Source organism: Takifugu rubripes, chromosome 18, assembly GCF_901000725.2.
Source record: "Takifugu rubripes chromosome 18, fTakRub1.2, whole genome shotgun sequence".
Taxonomy (NCBI): Eukaryota; Metazoa; Chordata; class Actinopteri; order Tetraodontiformes; family Tetraodontidae; genus Takifugu; species Takifugu rubripes.
In genome coordinates, this window is record NC_042302.1 from 4,298,160 (window position 1) to 4,312,177 (window position 14,018).

General features: G+C 52.1%; 1 protein-coding gene across 9 annotated transcripts in view; it reads left to right on the forward strand.

Annotated features, from left to right (window-relative positions):
* The first annotated feature begins 1,179 nt into the window (after positions 1-1,179).
* ppfia2 (PTPRF interacting protein alpha 2) overlaps positions 1,180-14,018 on the forward strand; it is a 52,014-nt gene continuing 39,175 nt past the window's right edge. For 4 of the 9 annotated variants that reach the window (XM_029825632.1, XM_029825634.1, XM_029825636.1 and 1 more), the window contains exons 1-2: positions 1,182-2,345; positions 6,605-6,860. In XM_029825632.1, the coding sequence (XP_029681492.1) occupies positions 6,612-6,860 (249 nt within the window). In that variant the 5' untranslated portion in view covers positions 1,182-2,345; positions 6,605-6,611. Of the gene's footprint in view, positions 2,346-6,604; positions 6,861-14,018 lie in introns of all 9 variants that reach the window. The other 5 variants (XM_029825629.1, XM_029825631.1, XM_029825630.1 and 2 more) reach the window with 3 other exon arrangements.

The following is a 14,018-nucleotide window of genomic DNA, read 5'->3' on the forward strand; positions in this document are numbered from 1 at the left end:
CTGAAGGCCTCATGTTGCCAGGCAACGAAGACAAGTGACGGAGCTGTCATGTGACCGCACGCGGAGGGGAAACGCTGATTGATGGCGAAATTCCCGCTCTCGCCACATGGTGTGCTAGTGTTCGATATGAGGTGGATTTCCTGCTTTAAAGTGCTGCTTTCATGCTATAAACACAGCTATAAATACTTGTTTTCCCCCTAAATTCCTTATTAAACCCGCATTTGTCATTGCTACACAGGATTCTCCTACCACAACTACGACAGTGGGTACTTTTTAAGTGATCCCTTTAGATTACAATAAAGTCTGTCCACACTGTCCCTCCTGGAAAGACCGCATCATATTATACATCTGCATCATATTATACATCTAATGTACATTTTGGCACTGAACATGCTGGCTAAAGGGGATGGATTTCCAGGTTTGGTCCTGGCCAATCGATCATCCGGGTTGTCTTCTTCTGTGGTTGTTTTGGCAAGTTCAATGTCAACCGGCATGTGACATTCATCAGGTGGAAGAGATCTTTAGCTTCCCTAAGGAGGTGTCTTATTTAAAAACAGTTAAAGTGTTGTATTTTTAATTTGAATGTAAATTAGCCAGTGTTGCAGGTGCATCTTATTTAAACAGCATAAAAAAAAAACATGAATTAAATGTCTTTTTCTGTGCAGGAACCAGGTTTGCTGCAGCTGGGACAAGCAACACCCGGAAGAGTTTGTTTTCCTGTACAAGTGCAATGAAAGGACAGCAGAATGCTGGTGTGTTGGGTCCAGCTGTGCGAGACCGCTGTGCTCGTCTTGCCTTCACTTCAGTCCTCGTCTCACCTCACCAGACCTGCCGCAAGGCGGCGCCAAAGTCCCGCAGTTCCTAAAGGGCCGGCGTGACAAACGCTCTCGCAGAGAACCAGTTGCTAGGAGACATCGCCTCCCATCCCCATGAAGATTATCACCTTGGACCACATCTGCTGCAGCTTCAGCGCCACAACAGATGACGGACGCGGGTTCGAATCCCAACTTCGCTAAAGTCCTCCGTCTGTCCGGAGACGGCGCTGTGCTGATGTGATGCTGCAGCTTTCTGCTGTCACCTTTTAAACCGAGACTCCTGAGTCCTGCAGGTGTGCGCGGGGGGCAGTGGTGGGGGGGTGTCGGCCCACCTGCGTGTGCACACCCCCCCCCCCCCCAGAAGAGATGAGATCACCACTTTTCTGCAGCGGACGCTGCTTCCCTGTAGCCACGGCTTCATTCATTAGCTGCAGCTGTTTGTCAGCTAGGCCCCCGTACCCCACTGTACAGGTTGCCTGGCAACTGCGACCCTGCTCAGCCAATGGGGCTGGGATGCAACAGGAGGTTCTCTCCTTGACGCATAAAAGCCAGAGTACTTGTCAGACTCAATTTTTTTTTTCTCAATGCTTGAAGGACAGAGCAGAATCAGAGCAGAGTCAAGAGGGGCTCTTGGAGGGGTCGCTGTGATTAAAGAGTGTAACGGCACGGAGGGGGCCTGTCTGCCGCCCCATAATGCACCTGTAGGGACAAGGATGGAGGCCGCCATTACTGGCAGCCGCTCACGGCCCAGGCGGAGGTGCAGGGAGCCGCGTCACTGCTGTGGGGACCCAGCTCATCTCCCACCCAGCCCCGTCCTCCTCCGCCGTGGACGCTGCACGGTGGTCCCGGTGGACCACGGAGCCATGTCTGTCACCTCATTTTGTGCAAAAGTTGCCCTAAAAAAAAGACACATCAGTGTTTTCTTGAGTCCGTGAATTCAGGTGTAACCTAACTGTCCCCGTGGACCCTGGTGGGACCAGTGGGAGAGCGCTGCGTCACTGCGTCCCACGTTGTCCCGCGCAAACATTTAATCCAGTTCTCTTCGCCAAAATGGCCCCTGAGACGTCTGGCTCCCACCTTCATCTGGTGACCATTGTAATGAGGATGTTCTGAGCAGCATCAGGCGCAGCTGCAGCTCCGGAGCGCAGGAAGCTGCAACTTTAAGACTCCCCTCTCCTCCCCTGCGTCATCTCCCACAATGGTCTTTTCCAGCTTCGCTCATCACCGCACAATTTGCAGCGTGCCATCATTTCTCCGCCGCCGTGCGTGCGCGCGTATGCGTGAGTGTATGCGTGTGGTGGTGGGGGGGGTGTGTGTGCATGCGTGCGTGTGCGGCGTCCCGGAAATCAAATGTCATTTCCCCGCGCGGCTAATTCGGCTGCTCTGTCGTCGTTCCCGGACCATGTCAGCGGCGGCGGCCGGCCGCACCTTCGCCGACGGAGCCCGCGCGCCGCGCACTGACGCGGCTTTGTAGGAGCGCGGACACCGCAGTTGCCATTGATCCGCGGCCGAGGAGCGGCGCCAGGAACGGTGAGTACGCACGCTGTTGCCGCCGGGGTTGCGGTGACCTACATGGCCCCGAACCTCCACCGGGCTCAAGGTGATCCTTCTCCTCCGCGCCTCCAGGTCCGGACCCACTCGCGCCCGCGTCCTTCCCCGCCGCGGACGCGCACCTTTCCTTTGCAACATCGCGCGTGCGGCTGACATTGCGAGTCTCTGCAGAAAATGGGGGGGAAAGGGGGGGATTTTTAAATTTTTTTAAGGCTCCAGCTGGTGGAGAATCGGGGGGGGGGGGGGGGCGGGGGTGCAGACTGGTATGATGTAATGCACTTGAGACAATAGCCGAGGGTTCTCCCCAATTATCATTTCAGAGGATGAGGAGAAGAATCATCTCTTTTTTTTCTCTCTCATTTAAAAAAAAAAAAAATCGCGTGAACACCAGAAGTGCGTGAGTGTGCGTTTAGGAAGAGGAGCTGTCATAGGAGGACCAGCTGCCCCTCCTCTCAACAATATCATTACTGGCAATTACAGCGCTGGGGAGGGAGAGGGCACGAGCACATCCATGCACTTCCTGCTGCAAGTGAATGAACGTGAGGAGAAGGCAGGAAATGGCACTATACAGCGCACGTGCACACGCCGAGCCAGAAAATATGTCCGTGCTGCTCCCATGTTCCAATGAAATTTGGAATAACTGATTTCGCCTGACGGATATTAGTTTTGCCACAAAGCGCCCTTTATTTAACATGTTTGTTTACACAAGGCAGTTTTAGCGATACAATCTGATTACCTGGAACCTTTTCTAATCTCCTAATCCGATGTTGTCCTGCATCAAGCTTTACATTTGCAGGAAATGCGTGATTTTTTTAAAAGGCGAGCTTCACGAGGATGCTACAGCTAAACTTCGTCCAGCCTCTCAATCAGATTACACTGTAGTCTGATTACGAGGAAGGCGCTAATCCAAAATGTGCAGAGATTTTAAAATCTAACGTGCTAGCATGTCCAGGGGAAGGCTAACCACGACGCCACAGGCTCGACGGAGGGAATGAGTGAGGGTGCGACCATCTCGCGTGCACGCTCGGACCACGCCGGTCTACCTGCCGCTGGCGCGACGGCCACGTTCCTGTTTCCGTGATGACGGTTTGAGGACACACGTTTGACTCTGGACCTTGAGTCGGTGTTGCTTCTACCTTCATCTGCGCTCTTATTCAATCTCAATCGATGACTGGCTCCCGCGACCTTGCTGCAGGGCATTGTGGGCAATGTTAAAGGTTGCACAGCCTCCTTTCATGTTTTCCTGTTGGTGCAGACTTACTCCCAGTTGGGAATAAGTCCCACCGGTCTCACGCGCGCAAACGTAAGAGTCGCGCACAGACGCACACGTTTCTCACCTCGCTAATGGCAGCGGGCGGGGTGTAACTCGACACCCGTGCCTTCCCACTCATCCCCTCGCTGGTTTATTCACAGAATCGTGAATGCACCAAAGGAAAAAGTCACATGAGTCAGATTTTGTCCAATACTGAGCTACTAGCGTAGCTAGCCAAAGACAAAAAATAACGCTTGCTCGCTCCGTCATCTGGACGCAGCGTCTTTACTTTGCTTGCAAGATTGCTTGTTTTCGCTATTGTCATCAGTCATAAGCAGGAAAATCCACACTGAGCCCCTTTTTTCCGCGTGGAGCCGGCTCGATTTTAGCCGCCCGTCGTGTTTTTGCTGTCAAACGTCGCACCAAGTCGTCCCTAGCGTGCTGTGGATGGTGCATTGCACCAAAACGTTTGACATCTTCATCAGACACTGAGGTTAGTTCTCATTTGTTCAGGCTGAAGCAGTCGCAGTGTGCGGCTCCCTTCCTCATCCTGACCACAGGCCCGGGGGTCGTCCCCAGGTTGGAAATGTTAGCTTCGAATGTTAGCGTCCAGAAGACACGGAGCGACATTAGCGTCCTCTTCTCCAGTATTCACCGTCCTTGCAGCGGTTTGTCCTCTGGGTCCTGAGGGGAAACTGTGGGTCTCAATCCAGTGCTGCTAAAAGCTCCAAGGACCTTTTGCAGAGGGACAATTCCTCCCTCCTTCAGCTGTTTCCTCATGAGCGTAGAGAAGGAACTGAGGCTGTAGGAGAAGCCGGATCATCTGGGGCCACCTGGGTGCTGCAGGTCACCGCTCTCCCTGCTGTAGCAGAGACGAGTTCATCGCTCGCCTTTGTTCGTCCACGTGGCAGCGATGAGCCATTTCAGTGTTGTTGGGTTTTTTTTGGCAGCTCGTCTCCCGGTTGTCAGATGTCTCCCCGGTGCAGGCGGCCATATGAGTGGGATTCCTCGGCATTATGCTCGTTTCGCGCAATCTGGTTCGTTCCATTCACAAAAGCCTTGCATCACCACCTGTCAGTCTGGCGCTGATGCCAGAGCGGCGCGCAACAGTCTACCCGTTCTGCTTTGTGCTCGGCCACACGCCAACATCCCAGGCGTGATTTAAACGTAGAATTTCCCATGAATCAGCGCACGCACGTGTTGCTAATCAATGCTAATGCTCTTGGCTTGCTAAACCGTTTGGTTTGCTTGTTTCAAAGAAGTCTTTGAAATCTCAAGATGGAGAACGTGGCCCCCATATTTCAACCATCTATTCACTCACATGCGTATCTTTAATGTCAAAGAGCGTAGGTAGGTAGACATGCATGAGGCATAGCATTTTTGTTTAGGCTAAAAGTACTAGCTTACTCATTAAGAAAACCCCTCTTAGCTGATAATTTTCTTCAACTTTTTATGGGTTCCATCCATCTAAAGCTAATGTTAGCCAGTTGGCTTCAATGTAGGTTCATTAGCTACTTTGAACCTTCCACACTTCTGTGTAGTTTTATTGACTGTTACAGGCATCTTTGTCGATTAAAGAGCTTCATTTTTGGTTCTCTACCACGTCTACAGGGCGCCAAATACGGCGCCTCACACGGGCAGGCTTTGTTTGGCGCCCCACTCCTTATCTGCTCTGAAATGTGCTCCCATGAATGAGATTAATTCCAAAAATTAGCAGATGCCAGCTGAATCTTTCACTTCCCTCTGAATAATTCTTTGATTGGCGTAGAAGAGCAGAACGACCCAGTCTGTCGGCCCGTGTCCTCCTGCATCATGTAGCGATTTCAGTCACAACGTTTGATTCGCGTTTAACCGGCTGTGCTAACATCAGCCATTAACCGTGCATTGATGCTAATGGCCTCCTAACACAGCGGGGGAACCATAAAGCAAACAAAGTGGTTCCGTCTCAGCCCTGTGCGTGAATAATCCAGGTCAGTCGGTTGTTCGGATGGTGCGGAAGTGGTGTCGTCACAGCTAGCGAGCACAACATCTGCATCCCCAGCTGGCAAACGGCGCTCCGGCTCACACGTGGTCCACGCGGCCCGGCTGTGCTTCCCTGTGGGAGGATGGCGGTGACTCCTCAAGGATGTTCAGACCCGGTTCCATCTGTCCAGCCTGATCCGGTCCCCGGTGGGTGGCTCTGAGGACGCGGGCGCCGTTATTTGACCGGGACGGACGAGCCCGGCGCGCTTTGGCGTCGGTGTTCGGGAAGTCTATATCTCAGGGCGCCGACGAAAGACTTCATCAGTCAGTCCACTTTCGCGCCGCATGTATCGATTTTTCACAGACGCTGAAGATGATTTAGGGGGCAATCGTGGCGAGGCGAAGGAACGGGACAGGAAGCTGTTGTCAGGTGCCGCCAAGCAGAAATAAAACACGCTCAATACGCTTGTTCTTCCCTGTTGATCCGGTGGAGGAGAGAAAGCACTCTTGTCCGCCGGGTTATGGAAATCCTCCTGACCCGGGTCAGCAACCACTCCAGCTCGCCTTTAAATGATAATAACCTGATAATAACCTGATAATAACCTGATAATAACCTGATAATAACCTGATAATAACCTGATAATAACCTGATAATAACCTGTTAACAACCAAGAGAACCGAAGCTTTTCAAAGGAGTGTTTGTGCCTCAAACACAAGCCGGAACGACTCCTGAAGCGTTCCGATGTTCTGAGAGGAACCTGCGCTGGCTCGTTAGACCTGGGGCGGAGGCTCCGGCCTCCCGGGACGTCCTCGCAGTTCTGAGCTGCTGAGGTGACGGTGAGCCGAGTTCCCTCGTACGGGACACCAACGTGGTCGTTTGTGACTCCTATTTTAGCGGCCAACGTCGGTATCGTTCGTAGCTCATGTTGGAAAACCTGGACTGGACTTTTGCATGTGTTTAGGGATTTGGGTTTTGGTTCTGGGTTTTGTCCGCCAGTAACTCTGGAACTCTTCTGCTCGGCAGCGCCAAGATGATGTGCGAGGTGATGCCCACCATCAGCGAGGACACGGCGCTGAGCCAGCGCGGCTCCCAGAGCAGCGCCTCGGACCCGGACTCCCATTTCGAGCAGCTGATGGTCAACATGCTGGACGAGAGGGACCGTCTGCTGGACACGCTGAGGGAGACGCAGGAGAGCCTGAGCCTGGCCCAGCAGCACCTGCAAGACGTCATCTACGACCGCGACTCCCTGCAGCGGCAGCTCAGCTCCGCCCTGCCGCAGGTAAGACGCGTTTTCGTTGGTTGGAAGCTCCGTCCACGTCCCGGGTCTGAGGAGACCAACGGCCTTGTGAAAGTGGGCCCTTTCCTCATCCTGGATTTAAGCTACTTAACATTTCAGGGTCTTTTTGTTGTAATTTACGTTTGATAACGTGCCAGGATCGGGACCGCAGGCGGCTGCTTTAGCGCCCCAAATGGGATTAAGCTCCTGCGGTTGAAACTGTAAAATCTGATGGTTCCTGTAGCGTTCCTTCCTCCAGTAAAGACGATGGATTAGCGCTCTCCTCAACTATGTCAGTAATTCAGTCACACGCTTCTCTCTGATTCCAGAAGACTCTGGAGGTTTGTTGGAAACAGTCTGGCCAGGAGAGCGTCTCGTTTAGGCTCAGATTTAGGCTGGAACTCGGGTACTTTCTGCACCTGCCGATAATTATCCGTCACTCCAGCCATCGGGATACTCCAGGGAACGTCGGGCACATCACAATGGACTTCATTCATTAAGCTAACGGCATCTTTATAGGCCTATAGCGCTCTCAGAATGGCAGGTTTTGCTAGTGCGGTTAGCTAAATGTGGCAGGAAGTCACGCCCACTTTTTTGGACAGTCCAGGACGAGCATCCATGCAGATGCAATAGTTGCATCGATTCGGGGGCCGGCGGAGCGTAATGATGCTCGGATAATCCTGCAGTGGGATCATAACGGAGGACAAAAGACCCCTCGCAGCTCTGTCTGCGTGCGTGACCGAGCTGGTGAAGACGCCTCTTTTTTAGCGAACTGGCTTCATTTCGGCTTCCTGACAAATGTCGCTCCTTTTCCGAAGTCACGTGATTTTCCGCGGTGTTGCCGTTTGGTTCGCGCCCCCCTCTCGTCCTCTCTGACCATGAGGTCAGGACACCGCTGATCTCGTCTGACTGATCCGAGTGACAGTCGCCATCGCTGCTCTGAGCAACACCAACATCTCGCTGCTGTCCCACGCAGGTGAAAGAGAGAAGTCAGAAAGGGACAATAAAGTTTGGATTGAACCTGTTTCCACGGCGCTACCACCTGAGCATGGTGGCTCTCGTGGGGGAGGGTGTGGTTTAGTAGCTTCTCGTGCTGGGTTTTGTGAATCAAACATGTTCTTTAAACGCGTTGCGCCGTCTCCCGGGACGACGATCTGAGCGTTTTCTCCTCCCACCTCGACAGTAATCGGATACCCGCCAAGCGATGCTACTACGACTGCATCAGATTACGGCGCGAGGCAGCGGATCGATCTGCGGCCTGTTCGTTCGTGACCGAACCACCGGAATGACCCGGAGACGCTCGCGTCTTTTGGACGGATTTCGGTCGTCAGCGTTCGCTTCAATAGCGTCATCAGCCGTCACCTCTGTTGCTTCATCAAAGAGGACGAGGCTGCTCATCGGAGGATCCAGTCACTGTTGCAGCATCGTCCCCCCCCCCGTCACTCTTAAATCGCTACAGGAGTGTGTGGAGTCATGGAAGATACCACTCTGAGGAGCTGGGGGGGGGGGGGAGTGGAACAGTGGCAACAGTCTAGGCGTGGAGGAGGGGAGATGGCGGAGCCCCTAACGGGGGGCGAGGATGCAGCATCACAGACGACTTAAACTCATTGGTGCTCCCCCCCCCCCCCGGTGTCTCTCTGTTGCTTGTACACCAGGGCCTGGGGCGTCCAGCAGTCAGCCAGTCAGCTGGTCGTCTCCGCCAGAGCAGCACATGATTTTCTATGATTACGGTTATTGTTTGTGCCCCAGTTCACGCCGCCTGCAGGCTGGATGTGAGGAGGAGGTGAGGAGGCCCCCGCCAAGAAGACAGAGCCCTTCCTGGACCGATAAGAGAGGAACTCTGTGATCTGTGTACTCGAACGCACGCATTTGCTTTTCTTGTGTGCGTGCAGACACACTCGGTGTCACGAGAAGAGGTAGAGCCCCAGCTGCATGTGAGGCAGAGGTGAGGATCAGCAGAGAGGTGGAGAGTAACATCAAACCTTGAGCCAGCAACAGTTCCCCTCAAATTAGCTAATCTGAATGCTAGCAGTCACGCCAAGAGTATCGATCCGAGAAACCAGCCCCGCCCACCTGATTTTCTGCTCAGTTTACCCCTAAAGCCACGTTTTCTGCTCCCTTCCTCTCATTTTCTCCTCCCTTTAATCTTCCCCATATCAAGAGTAGCAGCGCAGGGCACTTTGATCAATACCCTTGAAGGTTCGGGGTTTGATTATGGGGTGGAGTTCTGTCCGTCTCTTGGCTGTATTGGTGGAAATGGGGCAGAGGTTGTGAGCAGATACAGCGAAGTGGCCAGACGGCTCTCCTGCTGATGTAATTAGCCATGCGATCACCACCATCGGATGGTTCCCGGCCCACAGCGCGTCGTAGCGCCTCGACGCTGCCGCAACATCCATCACATTTTCCCCTTTTGTGTGCTGCAGGAGGCAGGTGGTCGCTCTCTGGTTGCTAGAAACCCTAAATGAAACCCTGAGATCAACTGAAACAGGAAAACTTCCAGAGGATTCGATCCATCGCTAACGCTGCTCATGGTTGCAGGTCTTTGAATGTGTGAGCAGCTAATCTGTAAGATCCCAGGACTGTAGTCCATGAAGAGCATCCCGATGTCCCCATCCCCTTTATCGCGTTGGCCAGGGTGATCAAATTGGTTCGTTATCCATTAAAAGTAAAGAAAAAGGCTGCTCCTATAGACCCACTTGAGCTACAATGGGAGCTACATCTGTTTTTGTTAGCGCTCGCTCGGAGAGTGGATTCTGACTGTGTTGCTTGCTAGCCGAATGAATGTCGCCTCCTTCCAATCTAAAATTTGCACAAAGAAGCAGACCACAGTCCACTAAAGCATGAATGTGGAAGCCCGTCTGCGTAGGAACGCGCTCAGGTTGCCGCCAAGGCTACGAGCCCTTTAGCTTCTGAGGTTTTCAGTGTATTTAAGCAGTGGCAGAGCTCTTCTGTCTCAAGCGAGGGCTTCATTTTTATTCAGCAGATGTCCTCAAAAACTCCTGAAGATGAATCACAGCGTGTAGGAAGGCCCCCGCGACACTTTGGTGTCACCTCCTGCAGTGGGCGAAAGTGCACGTGCGTAAGACGATGCGGAGGCAGAACTTGCGTGACTCACACCTGGGAGCAAAAAGAAAAGTAAAGAGATGCTCCTTCATGGGAACCTGGATGGGGTCTGGGATCCTCGCCAGCCTGTGTATCTGTGAGCGTGCAGCTGGGGCGCTTTAATGGATACCTTTTAGCTTCTGGACGCGCCACAAATAGAGCGTGATGTCATTGCTTCCTGGCGCCGGCGGAGAATCTGTTTCAAGGACCCTCGATGGAGAGAGACAGAAGGAAACGGCCATGATGGCGGGTCTCAGCCCCCCCGTCCCTTTAGAGCATCTTTAAAGGTTCCGCTGTGCTGTTGCTACTTTACAAACGTCACCGGGCTGATAGCTGTTGCTCCGACTGGGTCCAGTCAGCAGACGTCCGGCCACTCACATGAACCCCAGATCAATGCGGCTCTTTATAGCGCGGACGTAGGTCTATATTTAACCGAGGTCGGCACCACGGGGGCAAAATGTTGGGTTTTGAAGATGCGTTCGCCCCCCTCTAGGGCCGCCGTCTTCCTGACATGGCACACTGGTCGCCGGAGAATAGGACACGGAGGGAAAGCTAGGCAGCGCACCAGGGGGTTAGCGGTCGGGGGCCGACGTTTGACATCGCTACGCGGTGGGATGCTAATTACACGTCCAGTAAAGGCTCCTCAGCCGGATTGAGGATGGAGGAAATCACTAGAAACGCTTTAAATATTCCAGCGCTCTTGGCCGTGCGTGAGCAGAACAAAGCCACGTGTCTTTTTGATTTTTGTTAATGGGCTTCGGGTGGCGGCCTCTCCAAAATCGAGCAGGTCAGGAGCAGCGTTTTGCACCAAATTACAGAGGCGGCAGAGAGATCAGTGTTCCGACTGACAGCAGCCTGAAAACAGATACCCAGCAGAGCCGCGAGGCGTGCGCACGTTTGAAGAGCTGTTTGTTTTGTCTGCTGTCTGATTTGTCACAGCTGAATGAGAAATAAAGCAGGAACAGTCGGGCGTAAAAAGACACCGATGCTGGAGTGTTTTCATGCCTAAATATGCTAAGTCAACGTTCCGCGGCTCTCAACAAGTTATTTCTTAGTCTCATCGTTAGCGCACCAAAGCTAGCCAACAGAATACTTTAGCGGAGGACCCTAGGGACAAGAGGAGAAGCGGTGTCTGTTAGCTAGGCTAATGCTCCTCTTCTGCTTGGTTCCACGTATGTTGAGCCAATCAGTGCCAAGTAAATCACAGTCCCCACCTGGGAGTTTTTCAGGACCCCTCTAAGAAGCCTTCCTACCCAGGGACTCAATTAGGCCCCCTGAAAGTGACCCTTCCTCATTAAATAACCCCAAAGTTCCTGCAGTGGAGACGCACCTGTTGACATCAGGATCATTTCCTGGTAAAGATTTGAAAACCCGGAGCCTCTGATGTTCACGAGGACCTGTGGTGGTCCGGACGTTCCGACCACCGCTGATGGTTCGTTCACTGTTAGCATTGTTATTAAGCTGTAAGCTGCAGGTTGCAGTGGTTAATTAGTGTTATTAGCACTTGGAGCCTTCGAGTGTGCGCCGATAATCACAGCCTGCTTTCCTTTAAGGATGGGGTCGAGCCCCCCACCGCTCGCTCAGCTGCTTGTTTTAGTCCTGGTGGCGGGAGCACTCGTGTGATGCCCCACCTGCTAGCACGCCACAGCAGCGACCACGTCCTCTCCAGAGCTGCTGTGAACAGGAAGCCCAGAGGTGTTGTTCGCTGACTGTGGCAGAGAGCTGAGCAACACCTGGTTCTGTCTGAGGCAAATTAAAAACATTTCAGTGGAAGCGCTAACAAGCTTTAGCCAGGGGGAGAATACAGCTTGAGCAAATCGCGAACGTTCACCAGATAAATGAAGATTTACAAGAACGTAATGAAAGGAGAGCGAAGGCGTCTTAATTGGAGCTGCATTAGTGATGGTTCTCGCTTTAGCCGCCGTCCCGTGACAGCGTTAGCGTTAGCCGCGGCGGAATCAGAGGCAGGAAGATTAAACCCACGCAGGCAGACGTTCACACCAAAAATGGATGTTGTGTGGTTAATAATACCTACAAAAATTATCTCTAGCCTTCACGTTTTGGGACATTTTGAAAATACATTGTCAGAAATTCCAAAATAATTGCACACTGTTCATATTATGCGTGCAGCTTAGCATTCTGAGCGCGTTCTTTGCTCATTAGCGGTGAGATATTGACATAAATATTGATGCGGGTCCCCCTCCATGAGTGTGCTAGAATGCTAATTTTAAAGTATATTACATCTGCACTGAAAATCCTTGCGGATGCTGTTACTAAGCAACCGCCGCTTGCCCTCTGAGGACACTATTCACTTTGTGCACTCTCCGTAAAGCAAAATGTTTCCGTTGTTTCCAACAAAGGAGCGTTTGACTGGAAGCTGCGCTCTGACGGTAAAGCTGCGGCGCGATAGCATGTGAGCATCACAGGTCTCGAGCTTTATGGGTTCCGAGGCTGCCACTGTCTTCCTCCAGAGCTCGGAACTGTGTGTTAGCATTCCCCTCCCTGAAATGCGAGCGGAATATTGATAGCCTCATTTCAATCTTTGACTCCAGCTAATTCGCATCTTGATTGGCCAATCTGAAGCGCTCTCCCCCGTCTCCGATCGCATTTGGCGTGTAAAATGCGCACAAATGCGCGGCCGATCACAGATTCCATGCAGTTTAGACTAGCGTGTTTGCTTCAGATTAGCATGTTGACTTGTGAGCCGACAAAACCGGCTGGATTGTGCTGAAAATGCTGGAGCTCGTAGCAAGAAGCACAAAAATCTATTGATGGATCTGTTTTAAAAAAAAAAAATTACTTTCATCCAAAATGATGAATTCACCAGTTAAACTTTATTTAACCGGTAAATCCCAGTGGAAAGATCAACTTTAGACTGGGAAAACTATCAAAAAAAGGTTTTGTGTTCAGGATGAATGAGACGCTGTTGGTTGTCAAAAAGCCGTGCACAAGTGATTTCACAGTACGATCCATCCCATAATTCAGCGGCGCTTCATGCGTAGCCGGCGTAGCGCCTGGCGAGTGCAGCAGGCGGTTTTGGCTAACGCTGAAAGAGCTAACGAGGCAGCAGAGATTTTGAGGCTGTAGCGAGTGTCTGAAGGTGAAGCATCACCTGCCAGCCTGATCCTGTTAAGTTAATGGACTGGCAGCCGTTCAGATGTTTCAATAATTCAGCCATCACTTATGCTAAGCTAATGGACGTAAATGCCACCTTCCTGCGCTAATGGAGCCGCTGCTGCATGTGGAGGGCCCGAAACATCTTCTTACATGACAGAAGCCACTTGATGATCATCAGATATGGTGCCCCGGCTGTTACGCAACAGCTCTCAGAGTGCATTTTATTTCTTCTTCTCTTGTTTATCGTAAAGCCACCCGGAGGGGGGGAGCCGCGGCGGAAGCTTCCAGGGCGGCGCTGATGAAAGCAGGTCAGGACAAGACAGCCTTGACTGACAGCTGGAGTTTTGCTTTGTAATGTAGGTTGGAGCTAAAGACACCGGCGCAGAGATGGAGATCCATCTGGGATCAGCTCAAAGAGCTAACGGCTTAAGCTACAGCTAGCAGCAATCATCTCTCGCCGTTAGCGAAGGAGTGGCAACTTTAACTATCATTAGGTAAAAGGCCTGGGTGCTCTGTCTGGAAGTCTTTTTAGAGAAGGATTTGTGCCAGGCTGGGCGGCACGAAATGATCACAGCGATAGCGTCGTTCTTTCGTAACTCCTCTTCCCTCGAGTGGAGCGGCCCAAAATAGCTGCTTCTCAGATAAAAACCCTCTTTGATAGGCCTTCATCTCACATGGACTCAAAACTTTACAGACATTTTGGAACTGTTTTATTTGGGCTCTGCTGAATCACGTTGGGGCTTCTTGGAAGCACCTGAACTTTTCCCAAAGCGAGCCTCTTCGGACAAAATGGTCAGACATGCCGATCTTGATGTGTGCGTCCTGCTAACATTACTGCCCCCTATAGAAATCCCAGACCATTCCATGAGCCACACAAAGGTTTTGACCGTATACGCAGATGACGTGAGCCTTTTCACCACGTGGTGACACCACAGTGGCCAC